Below are 12,952 nucleotides of genomic sequence, written 5' to 3' on the forward strand. Positions count from 1 at the left end.
TCGCCTTAATCCCTCCTGAGGTTCCCTACCAAGTTTGAAGAAATAATTGCTGTGGAAAAAAGGCCCACCTGCTTCTGAGAGTAACGTGGGATGGACAACAAATACGACCTTGTCACGTCCCCGGAACAAAAGGGGTGCGGTGGAGAGTTATGCTAAATGTTCTGATCCATGTTATTTTGGTACCGGTGGTAACCTGTTTATTTTAGATAACGGCAATCGGAAACTGAATTGTTAAGAATCTGCACTTACCTGTAGGCCTTGTGGGCCTGGGTCTCCTTGGCTGCCCTGATTAAGAAAACACAAGTTAGTCAGCCTGCTCACTACCTCAGCAAATGCATTTGTTTCATAAATAAAATGAACATGCACAAAAAAAAAATCCAATCCTTTACAGTAACTCTCACTTTAAAGAACGCCCCTGGATAAGGCCCGAAAATGGAGTTGTCTTTCTTCTATATTTCATTCACCACCCACCCCCACCATCCTAGCTATCTCCTCTTCTCTCCTTAAGGAGTGGGCTTTTGCTGGGCTCTGTTCCCATGGTCACCCTCTGACACTTCACCTAAATGTCCATTCTTTATCAGTGAGCCTGGACATCGAGTTGCTACTCAACTGCGGGGGGGGGGGGCATCACAGCCCAGCATCACCCTGTCCTGACATGTGCAGTAATGGAGAGCCTCATGGATTTCCCCTCCCCCCTTCCTAGGCCAGCGGCTGTGGAGAGGAAATGCCACTTTAATCAAGACATGGCGTTGCAAGGCCCAGGGTCAATGTACTTAGCAACCAAGGTGCCCTCGACAGGCAGCATCCAGAAATACTCCTAAAGCACAGGCTGATCAGAATGGTTCCATGTTGGTATCACTGAATTTATTCCACTCTAGACTCAAAGTTTAGTTCTTCTAAGGGTAAGACTCTTAGTGACATTGAGGATTCAGAAGGGCATGGGCCGAAGGGCAAAGGTCAGTTCTGCAAATACGAATTGCCCACAGTTCCACCAATCTGATCCAGAAACTGGACAACCTTCAAAAACAAATTTTCGAGATATGATTTCTTGCTGGGATGTAGCTCCACCTGAGACAATCTCCCTACTTGCCCAAGTGAGCCTAGAATGTTCGCTGACCATTCAAACACTTGGTGGGGGGGGGTTGTGAAGGGAAGATACATCGCAGCCAAGCCCGATCCTGACCCCACTTAATGTCCACAAATGTGCAGTTCCTGCGGGGGTCACTGGATAGCAATAAGGGGCAGGGCCCCTAGCCAATTTTGTCCTCTTTCGACCATGGGCACTTGTAGTGGCCCCTAACATTGTCTCAGTATGGACCAGGGATCAAAGGTGGGAGCTTTCTGCTAGGTGTGGCGTAGCTACTGATTGTGCTATTCTTCCTTAAGTAAACTTCTTTACTTCTCTTTTGCAGTGGCTAAATAAATATGGGGCCCTGTATATTTAAGAGGAAATCAATTTGTTTTTTAAAAATAAATAAATGTTGCAATGATAGTCCACAGTTCTTAACTCCATGTGGAATTTCCTATGCTACTGGAAGCTTTCAGCCAACGCTTCAATGTAATACAATGTTTTTTCAAATTTCCTTTAACATCTCAACTCTACGCAAATCAGCTCTTTAAAGGGGCACTGCATTCAAGAAAAAGGCACAAGGTGTATCTTTTCTCATCTTCCTCCAAACGCAGAACTCAACTGGATCGAAACGCAGCCTCGACTCACCCATGAACAATTTGTCATCATGACGAAGATTATGCTCTTCTCTCCCTCCAAACGGGAAAAAAAAACATTTCCCCCCCTTTTTTCCTGGTCTAAATTTCTCCCCTCTTCTCTGCAGGTGCTGTCGTTGGCTACAGCATCTATCCGAGTGGCAAAAGAAGAGGAGAAAGCATCTCACCTCAGCCCGACCCTATCCTTACCCCCACACACGTGTGCATTTCCCCAGCGGGTGAGTCGCTGGATTACAATCATGAATGAAAACCCGGCCCAATTTTTTTTTTCTTTCATCCCCAGCCTTGGGTGATTTCAACACCCTTGCCTCTGTCCTGACTATCAGCTAACACAATGCAGACCAGAATTTAAACCCTGGAGTTTTCCTGGACTGCATTGGTTCAGTTCCACACCAGGCAGCGCAGTCACTCACTCGGCCATGGGGAGGCGCTCCGATTGCCCTTTCATTCATGCAGTGCCCCTTCGAAAGAACGTCTATTAAATGGTTAACTCCGAAAGCTGCCGCTGTTCTCATTACGGAGAAGCCAGTTGTATAAAGAAGCATTATTATCACATGCAAAATGCAGTAGTGTAAAGCAACGCTGGCAAACCTACCGGCCGGCCTAGAACTCCAGGGAAGCCTGGTAATCCCTGCAAACATTTGAGTCATGCCAAAAAGTTAAGAAAGAGAAAAAAAAAATCGTCTGAGCAAAGCAGGTTCTGTATCTGCATTCTACACTTGAGACTTATAAAGCTGTAAAATAAAAAAAAGACTGATGAAACGGGCGACAGATACCAGACTTTTTGGTGGCCTTTTATAAGACGGAGACAGAGACAGACGGAGACGGAGACAGAGACAGGACCGGAACCACATTGCAATGTCACAGCTAATGCCTGCTATATATCAGCACCTAGCTGCTACCTTAGGATTGCTTGTTACTACTTTACTGTTCCAATTCTGCCCCCTCTCTGCTGAAGGTGTTGTCTCCCAACTGTTCTGAGGGCACTGCTATCTTCTGCAAGTCGCCCTTCTGCCGCGTGTGTGTGTGTGAGCCCAGACCTAACTTTTTCCCCTAAACTCATGAGCACATTTGGGTCTATAGCATACGTCCCCGGGGACTTACTCGTTCCGAGCCCCGACTAGGATTTCCATGCAGTTGATGTCAAAGTCATGACAGCTGAAATTCCAAACCAATTGCTTAATGCGTTTGTACGTCATTCCTGTGTGCACTGTTTTTACACAGGAGTTAACCTGAAACAGGCCAACGCCTGTGTAAAAATAGCACACACAGGATTGCATTTAGTGTTTCACTGATTGGAATTTCTACTGTATTAAATTTAATTGTACAACTTCCTCTTATTGGTGGTGTGCTGGTAGCGTCTTCCCCACTGAATATTTTGTGGAAATAATCATTTAGATGTTGGATTTTTTTTTTAGTTCATCTTCAGTTTCAATCCTTTTTGCATCATTAAGGGACCTCTGTTCTTCATTGGAAACCATCAAGCTGATATAATACTGGAATATCGTCTTATTGCTGCATTTTGCTTCTAAAGTGCTGCTCATTTGAAGTTCCTTCTTTGCCCCTCTGATCACCTTTTTTTGAGTGTTTTCCCTCACTTGTCTCCCTCCAGGCTTCGTTGAGTTTGATTTTTTTTAATCTAATGTTCCTGGGAAGAAAAGTGCAAATATCTGTACGTTCCATCTATGTAACAAGGACACAGAAGGATGGGAAGGTTCCTCACTCAGCAAAGAGTAGTGGGACATGGGCTTACTACAGAGACAGGAGGAATATGTTCAGCAAGATTCCCGAAGGCTCAAAATGATCTTTTCCTCCTTTTGTTTAACTGCAACCGTTCTTCAGTGACATGTCAGTATCAAGTGTCGGCTAGGCACACTTCTCACTCAGAAGGTCCTGCCTTCAAGTCCCATTCCAGGACTTGAACACGTAATTTAGGTTGACAGTTCAGTGAAGGAGCATTGAGGTGCCATCTTCTGTTAAACTGAGGCCGCACCTACATTTTCAACTGTATGTAAGTGTTCCCATGACTCTATCTGAAGAGCAGGGAGCTGCTGCCTCAATCAAAAACAAATTTATTGGCCATTCGCCTCGTCTGCTGTTGGTGAGGTTCATTCTGCACAAATTGGCTGCTGCATTTGCCTAAAGAGCAACAGCGAAGGCCCTTCAAAAACAATTTACTGGTTGCAAATGGCTTTGGGATGTCCTGAGGATGTGATAAGGCGCTATATAAATGCAAATTCTGTCTTAAAGTACACACGGTTCATTGTACGTAATACAGTGACAGAGATTAAGCCTTACACGGTGGTTTATGGCTAACCCAGTGGACTCGACCAGGTGAGGGGCGTTCGTGTACTTCCATGGCTGCCAGTTGCCTCAATGTCCATTTGATTTTTTTTTGTGGCTGTGTTGGTGTGTCAGTCAGGTGGGTTGGCTCATACTTTCTGGCGTGGTGTCTGGGTGATATGGGTTGTGTTGTTGCAGTACCAACCAGTAGTGGTAAGAATGACAGCTGGATTTTGCTGATCTGATTCATACATTTTTTTTTAATGGTTTCTCTCTGTCGCTCGCTCACACTCTCTACACTCACACACACTTCCTCTCCCAAAGCAACATGCCCTTATTTCTTGCACCAGTACTCTTTCTCTCCTCGCTCCTCTACGTGCTCACTGCCGGTCACCTGCCAGCTATAAAGAGTGACTTTAGCACCATCCTCTGGTTGGCAGGCCTACGAACTGGCATAAGAAAGGGTAATTTTTAGAAAATAAACCCTTGTGCCAAAGTGTGGCTTCACTTAAAAGCCTGGTAACAATTAAGAATGTATCAGTTTGTGCCAGTCAATTACACCGTTGGTGTGCAGTGATTTACTCTAAACCGTCTACACTTTAAGAAAAACAGATGAGATTTCTGAAGCTCTGCTATTTTGTATTGTTGCTGCCATTTAGTTGAAGGGAAGCTAAGGATGTATTTAAGGGGAAGCTGGATAAACTCATGAGGGAGAAAGGAATAGAAGGATATAAGAACATAAGAAATAGGAGCAGGAGTAGGCCAATCGGCCCCTCGAGCCTGCTCCGCCATTCAATAAGATCATGGCTGATCTGATCCTAACCTCAAATCTAAATTCATGTCCAATTTCCTGCCCACTCCCCGTAACCCCTAATTCCCTTTACTTCTAGGAAACTGTCTATTTCTGTTTTAAATTTATTTAATGATGTAGCTTCCACAGCTTCCTGGGGCAGCAAATTCCACAGACCTACCACCCTCTGAGTGAAGAAGTTTCTCCTCATCTCAGTTTTGAAATATGATGATAGGGTTAGATGAAGAGGGCTGGGAGGAGGCCCGTGTGGAGCATTATCACCGACATGGACCAGTTGGGCCGAGTGGCCTCTTTCTGTGCTGTACATTCTATGTAATTTTATGTACAAACTCAGCAAGGAAGACTCGGTGTAGTGAGGAAAACTTTACTTGCACCTTTGATATTTAGGTTCAAATGCAGTCAAGACTATGGGATGAAAGTCGCCTTTCTCTACCAGCTGTAGAAGTCCTACTTAGAATCATACAGCAAATCGTGCCTGTACCAGCTCTTTGAAAGAGCTGTTAAATTAGCCCTGCTCCCCTGCTCTTTCCCTGTAGCCCTACAAATGTTTCCTTTTCAAGTATTTATCCGATTCCCTTTTGTAAGTTACTACTGAATCTGCTTCCACCACCCTTTCAGGGAGATCATAACAACTCGCCGCATAAAAAAAATTCTCCTCATCTCCCCCCTCCCCCCACCACGGTTCTTTTACCAATTATCTTAAATCGGTGTCCTCTGACTCTCCTGTATGCGCACCCACATGTAATTGCGCAGCCTGCACTCTAGATGACTCTGTTCTCGGAGTCAACATCCAATCTTGCTGCTTTTAGCTTAGCAATTCACCTTTCTACACTATGGGGGTAAATCGTGCAAGGCTGCAATCCAGTGGGCAGCCTCGTTAGACGGTTAGCCTGGATTGGAGACTGGGTGTGGGAATCAGTGTGCCTGATTTGCGCTGCCTCCAATTTTCCAGTCATTGAAATGAATGAATCACTGGTAAATCGGGAGCACCGTGAATCAGGCATGCTGCCTCCGATCCACGCTCCCAACAAATGAGGCTCCACACCTCACAGAAAAATACCCATCCTTCTCAGTGCCAGGAACTGGAATTTATGAACAGGCCCACGAATAGACTGTGACATTGACTCTACTACTCTAGCAGAAGCAGCTTTGCAATCCAATGGTTCCAGTCTGACAGAGAGTCAGTATGTTAGTGCACTACAGACCAGACACAAAGACCTAACAATGGCAGAGATAGTCATTGTCCTGGGAATGTCCTGTAGCCCATTCCAGCACCAAGCTGACTTATTTGATGCTTCAAGGCTGATTTGGTTTACTTACGGGAAGGCCAGATTGCCCTCTGTAGCCCAGTCGACCCTGAATTTAAGAAAATAAACGACACATGACAGCATAGCAAATACATCAGTACCTGGTCACCTGAGACATTACCCACTGAGACACTCCAATGGATGTAGTTCAACAGCAGTAACACACATTGCAAATGACCTATGTAATGGTCGGAAGTTAGATTTCAGCTTCATTATATTTGATTGTTTCAAACGTACTTACTGATTTTAACACATGGTTTTAAGCCTCAAATTGCCAAAGAGACAAACCATGTACCTTATAACCTTACATAATGAATGTAGTCATTTGTTGGTATATGAACCAGTCAGGCACAGAGTATTATGAAGACTTTAGTGTGGAAACACAATGGTAATGAACTTTTAAGAGTTTTTAATAAGATTGTTACAATTTTAATAAGATTGTCACATGAATCAGCATCGTTAGAATTTAGCGATATGTGAACTTATAACAATACGGAGTTACTGATTTGGTATGTTGAAGATGCTGAATTAATTTTTAGACACTGAAGAACATTAGAGAGAAAACAGAAAACGTGCAACCAGGAGAAAAAAGAAAGAACTATACAGAGATAGAAAGGCAAGAGAGAGAGAGCTAGAAGAGTGATAGAAACAGAGGGAGATAGAAATTTAGCAACAGAGCTGGAGAGTAAGAAAGAGAGAGAAAGAGCAAGAGAGAGAGCCAAAAGTGATAGAAACAAGGGAGAGAGAAATTTAGAGTAGCCAAGAAGAGAGCATGAAAGAAAGAGAGAGAGCAAGAAAGAGAAAAAGGGAGATAAAGAGCAACAGAGAGAATAAGACAAAGAAAAGGGGATAGAGACCAACAGAAAGGTAGAGAGCATAATGGGTGATAGAGAGCAACATGCATAGAGAGACAAAGGACAACAGAGAGAGAAAAAACAACAGGAAGAGAAAGAGAGAGCAATACACTGATGCAGATAGAAAGCAATAGAAAGATACAAGAGTAAAAGAGATAGACACGGTGAGTGAGAAAGTTTGAGTATTAGAGATAGAGCAACAGAGAGATGGGAGCAAGAGATCGAGCAAGAGAGAAGGGAGCAAGAGATAGATAAAGAATAATAGGCAGAGATAGATAAAAACAGAGAAAGGGAGAGAGAAAGAGAATATTTGAAGTGAAAATAGAGAGAAAATGGGAGTAAACAAGATCGTAAAACCTGTGGCTAAATGATACCCAGACAAGTCTAAACATCTGGACGTCTGACACTGTTGTTAATTGTGAACTGGGCCAACTAAAGCAGGTCCAGTACGAATCTTTCACTATTGAATGTGTGCACTAGATTGGCGCTAAACATATGGGCTTATTCAACACAGTAAGAATTAATCACAAAACAACTCTCAATAAAGCTTATATTATCTTTCATCACCTAAAAAACAAAGGCGACATCAGCTCTTTAAATACCAAAAAACCCATCGTCACGGCAATATTACTGAGCAACAGACCTGAATCGTGTCATGGAGTTAACAGAAAGGACAAGGTTTTAGGGGTGAGACACATAACAAAGGACACGTCACTATCAAACAAGTAATGACAACAGAGAAACAAAACTCCAGACAGATCCGGTCAGGATGAAAAAAGCACTTTGGATTTAAAGGGGCATCATTGTCACTGCAAAACCATTTATTGCAAAAACTATTTTACGTACTTTAGGAGGGGCCAGTGTGTGATGGGTTGATTGCAGGATGGTTTAAAATTAAAATAATGTGGTGTGTAACATTCTTTATATACGTACATGTAAAAAGAGTGCCAAGTTCCTGAACGGTCACCCTGTCGGTTAGAGCCTCGTGCACGACCCTCTCCAATTGTGAGCACTGCTAGCTCCTTAGGGAGGGTAAAATCCTGAGGCCAATTTTAGAAAACACCCCCAGGCAATCAGGGCAGGGGCTTTTTTTTGTACCTGCTGCAAGGGCAAATGAGACTTTCAGCCACCCCCCTCCAAAGCACTCCTCTCATCTGGACTACAATGCCCCTTTAACCGGCCTTACTGAATTTGTCATTTACAGTCAGCTTTTCATATTTCAAATCCTCTGGGTTTTTTTTTTAATGTACCTGCACATTAGTGTTCCTTTAACAAAATAATTAATTCACGATGCAGCGAGCACGATAAGCAAAACTGCCTCTCTCTTTTGGCAAACTGATGCTTTTAACCGAATCAGAGTTAGATGACGGATTAAACAGCAGCATCCAGCATGAATTCCCACGACCGCTTTGCTTTTTAAAAAAAAGATTTGTGTTTTTTTTCTCATCTGAAGGCACTAAGTCATTCTGGGGTATGGTTGCACAGGCACCGACAGCCCTCACCAGTACCTCACACAAGTGGTCGTTCTTTCTGTATCAGCCTAAAACAATGGATTTCAGTGAGCTATTCAACTGTGAGGGCAACACAGCTGAGCTCAATCCTGTCTTCCACTGAGGTGCGCAGGCACACACATGTACACACACACACATGTACACGCACACGTATGGTACTGAGGGAGTGCTGCACTGTCGTAGGTGCCGTCTTTCGGATGAGACGTTAAACCGAGGCTCCGTCTGTCCTCTCAGGTGGACGTAAAAGATCCTACGGTCACTATTCAAAGAAGAGCAGGGGAGTTCCCCATGTCTTGGCCAACATTTATCTCTCTTTGTTTATTAAAAGAATACCCAGGCACAGTAATCTTGCCCCTTCGCCTGAGGCTGAGCAGATGTTCATTGGCCTCCTGATGCTCTAGATTGACAGCTGCGTGTAAATCCCCAAGTCCTCTCATTTAGGGGATGCCATGTTACTGAGGTCAATAGAAACATGTTTTTTTAAAGACTGTCCCGTTATGATTTGTTGCTGTTTCACGAATATGAGATTTGAGACAAGTCAGGTGCAAGTATGAAATACGCTTTCCACATGTGACACTTCCAAGGGTGACAAGTGTGGCAATTTTCCCCAGGCAGCACCTCCCAAACCCGCCACCTCCACCACCCAGAGGGACAAGGGCAGCGGGTGCATCGGAACACCACCACCTCCGAGTTCCCCTCCGAGTCACACACCATCCCGACTTGGGACATATATCGGCCGTTCCTTCATCGTCGCTGGGTCGAGATCCTGGAACTCCCGACCTAACAGCACCTTCGCCACACGGACTGCAGCGGTTCAAGAAGAGGGCTCACCACCAACCGTCTCAGGGGCAACTAGGGATGGGCAATCAATGCCGGCCTTGCCAACGGCGCCCACATCCCAAGAATGAATTTTTCAAATTTTTGAATTCACCGACTAAATATCTCCTAGAAAGGCAGAGGCGTAGAAGATTCCCAAAGAATGAATCATAGAATCGTACAGCACAGAAGGAGGCCATTCAGCCCATTGTGTCTGTGCCGGCTCTTTGAAAGAGCCATCCAATAAGTCCGACTCCCCCTGCTCTTTCCCCAGAGCTCTGCAAATCTCTCCTTTTCGATGAATAAAATAAAATTTTTAAATTCTGAGGTGTCTTGAATGTCCTAGACAAAACATACCAGGCGAGATTCAGCACTCCACACCCTGCGGGAACACGGGTTGGAGAATTGGGGCTACAGTCTTGTAGCTGGTGGGAGCGGGGGGGTTGTGAGATACCCCTGTTGTGCTTATGGATATATTCATTGGACTTAACAAAACACGCCACCAGTTTAAAAATTACAGATTAAGGATGGTGCATGTAAATGTGAAAGTCCCAAACTGACAGTAAATTCTTCTCAGTGGGCCGTTTACAGTCCTGCGACTCACTCAACTCTGTGATTAACAGGGTCCATCAAAACGGGTCCAAGGCAAGCCAATGAAAAAATGTCGCAGTTATAAAACCAAGGCACCCTTTTTTCTAGTACTGCGTATCTTCACAACCAAAAAACAAACATGGTCATCACAGTGCATTAACTTTCAGTTACAAGTGTAGCACCAAACTGATTTACTGACGTGGATTCACTTATTTAAATTAATATTAACAGATTTTTTTTCCAATTTCCACCACTTTCTCGGCAGCATCAACCAAATGCCCGGGAGCTGAGCGGCCATCCACCCTCTCAACTGTGGCACGGTTGAGAGGGTGGTTGGCCGCCCAGCTCCCGGGCATTTGGTTGATGCTGTCGTGAAACCGGCTGCTGGGAGATGGGCAGAGTGTTGACTGCTCTCCCTCCCTCCCTCATCCCCCAATTTCCCTCACCCCCCCATTTCCCTTACCCTCCCCCATTTCCCTCACTCTCTTCTTTTTAGGGTGATGCCCACTCTCCCTTTAACACCTCTCCCTGCGCTGAATTTATAATGCACCCCCCCACCCCGCCCTGCATAGTGCTGGCGAGTGGTTAAGATGGCGGGGAGGGGGGGAGGGAGAGGTGAGGGGGGGCTCGCGCTGCGTTACTGACACATTCCCCCACCATCTTAACTTACCTGAAATCAGGCATGGGAAGGCCGCTCGCCCCAGAGGAGCAGAGGCCTAATTTAAATGGTAAAGCTGTGTCCTGATGATGTCATCGGGACGCGCACGCCATTTTAACTACAGGCCGATTAAGGGCCGTACAGCCACGGACCCAACGAAAGCCAGCAACGTCCTGGCCCAGGGAGGCCCAGGTAAGTCCATTTAAAAAAAAAAAAAAACTTTTTACAGTTTCATTGTGGGACAGAAAGAGCACTCCTGCTCCTCCCGGCCCCACAAAGATACTTCGGCCTCCCCTGCCCCAAGATCTCCCCTTCCCCCCCCTCACCCCCGATCGGTATTTTTAACAATTCTCCCATTCCTGGCTTACCCTACCGGGGCCATTTCCACATGTCCTCAGCTGTGGCTTGACCACCCTCCCACCCCAGCCCGCTGGCATTGACCCCATTCCCGAACGGCTTCAGGGGAGGGGGTAGGGCAAATGAGGCCCGGGGTGTTAAAATTGCGGCTCATGTATAAAACCTACACCTCCCCTCTCTCTGTGGCGCAGCAGGCTGGTTTTGCGGTGTACTGCCCCAGTGCTCTCCCATACTCAGACATGGGTCAAAATTGCGCCTTGCAATATTATAAATGAAGGTGCTGGTATGAAGTCCCTCCATCTGCCATTTTAACAAAGGGTGTCACCTATTAAAGTGGGTTGACTTTAACTTTTTCCACCCTCTCTAAAGCAGTGGTCAGCGGAACTTTACACAAGCACGAACCGTTAATAATACCAGCCAACAATTTCAACCCCATACATTCGGTGTTATTTTTTTTTTGCCTTACTGAGAGAGTTACTTACTGGTTTTCCTTCTGGTCCCGAGGAGCCTGGTTCCCCTGGAATCCCCTGAAAGGCAATATCGAACGGGTGAGAACAGCTTAACAAGCGAAGTTTCTACTGTGAAGTCTGCCTTTCAGTCCCCCAGGAAGTCCTGGCAACGGCCACTACAACAGGAGTTGGAACAATGTTCGAGAAATCACAGCTTTGCTACATTTGTTCGGATGCTGAACAACATTTTGAAGCGAATGTTCCTCCCTGAGCTGAAAAAAGGGGCAAATCTTCCAATTTAGGTTCAAGTCAGCAGCCAGTTGGTTGGAATTAAGGTCAGACAGATGCGTCAGTGAATCAGTTACAGCCCCCACCACTTACACCGTCCACATTTATCACAGGCAGCTGCCTACATCGGGCAAATGGTACTAACCATTTCTCATTACCATTGGAGTCAATTACAAAGGCACCGCTTATAACAGATTAAGCGCGCTGACTATCTTGGGCAGTTTAACAAGTACTTACCCTGTGCTAACTAATTTAAAAGGCTCTGCTGATTTCAGGCCAAGTGGGGTCTTCAAGCGGTTTCGAGCCGCTGTTCGCACCTCGTTAAAGTGCTATTACTTTAGTGATGAGATTCTGGATGGAACTACTAATAATTAGTAGAACATAAGAAATAGGAGCAAGAGTAGGCCATTCAGCCCCTCGAGCCTGCTCCGCCATTCAATCAGATCATGGCTGATCGTCGACCTCAACTCCACTTTCCCGCCCGATCCCCATATCCCTTGATTCCCTTAGAGTTGCTAAGTGAGATTTCCTGTATTTTCAAAAAAATGTTAGTTACTTCCCTTTTTGGTTTTACCATCCACTGGGTATGGCGTTAACACCAACGCACCCACTATAAGGGGGTACTGTATACTGTACCTGGAGACCATTACACATTCGTGAGCCTTGCAGATGGATCGTTGCCAATCCAAGAACTGTGCCACACAAGAGGTAGGGTTTCGATTCCAGTCTGTGTAACGTTTTTTCAAAATATTCTCACGCAGGAGCTTTTTTGTTTATTCGTTCATGGGATGTGGGCGTCGCTGGCAAGGCCGGCATTTATTGCCCATCCCTAACTGCCCTCGAGAAGGCCTTGCAGTGACGTCTCTGTGTTTCCCAGGTACAAGTAATAATCACAGCCTGGTCCTTCTCAGATTGCTTTTCAGATGTTCTTTTTTGACACCACAGTAACATGAAGGCGAAAGAGCAATGTGTTTTGATGCGAGATTATGACATTGTTTACACTGTCAAAGTGACTTTCACAACCATAAGTGATCCCTTAGGCCTCAGACACTGGAAGCTGCAGAAGTGAATCTGTTGTCGTACAACAGAGTGTTTCTTTTCTCCAGTTTTCTTCCCCCATCGTGAAGTCACTGACTGATCCTGGGATACGGTTCCCTAGGGTACGGTTCCCTGGATGTCAACAATAATATGGGATACAGAATATGATTAATTTGAGACCTTGACATGTGGTGAGTGTAACGTGCTCGGGAGGAACAGGTGACTTTGGACCTATGGTTCCCAAAGCTCTCCATCACTGGTGGT

The 12,952-nt window shown here is 45.3% G+C and overlaps 1 protein-coding gene across 1 annotated transcript in view; it reads right to left on the reverse strand.

Moving 5' to 3' along the window:
- LOC137334354 (collagen alpha-1(VII) chain-like) overlaps positions 1 to 12,952 on the reverse strand; it is a 299,572-nt gene that overhangs the window by 59,701 nt on the left and 226,919 nt on the right. Inside the window, exons 84-86 of the mRNA XM_067999062.1 lie at positions 11,396 to 11,440; positions 6,140 to 6,175; positions 250 to 285 (exon numbers count right to left, since the gene is read on the reverse strand). Of these exons, the coding sequence (XP_067855163.1) occupies positions 250 to 285; positions 6,140 to 6,175; positions 11,396 to 11,440 (117 nt within the window). The remainder of the gene's footprint in view (positions 1 to 249; positions 286 to 6,139; positions 6,176 to 11,395; positions 11,441 to 12,952) is intronic.

The sequence above is a fragment of the Heptranchias perlo genome, chromosome 17 (assembly GCF_035084215.1).
Source record: "Heptranchias perlo isolate sHepPer1 chromosome 17, sHepPer1.hap1, whole genome shotgun sequence".
In the NCBI taxonomy this organism is placed as follows: Eukaryota; Metazoa; Chordata; class Chondrichthyes; order Hexanchiformes; family Hexanchidae; genus Heptranchias; species Heptranchias perlo.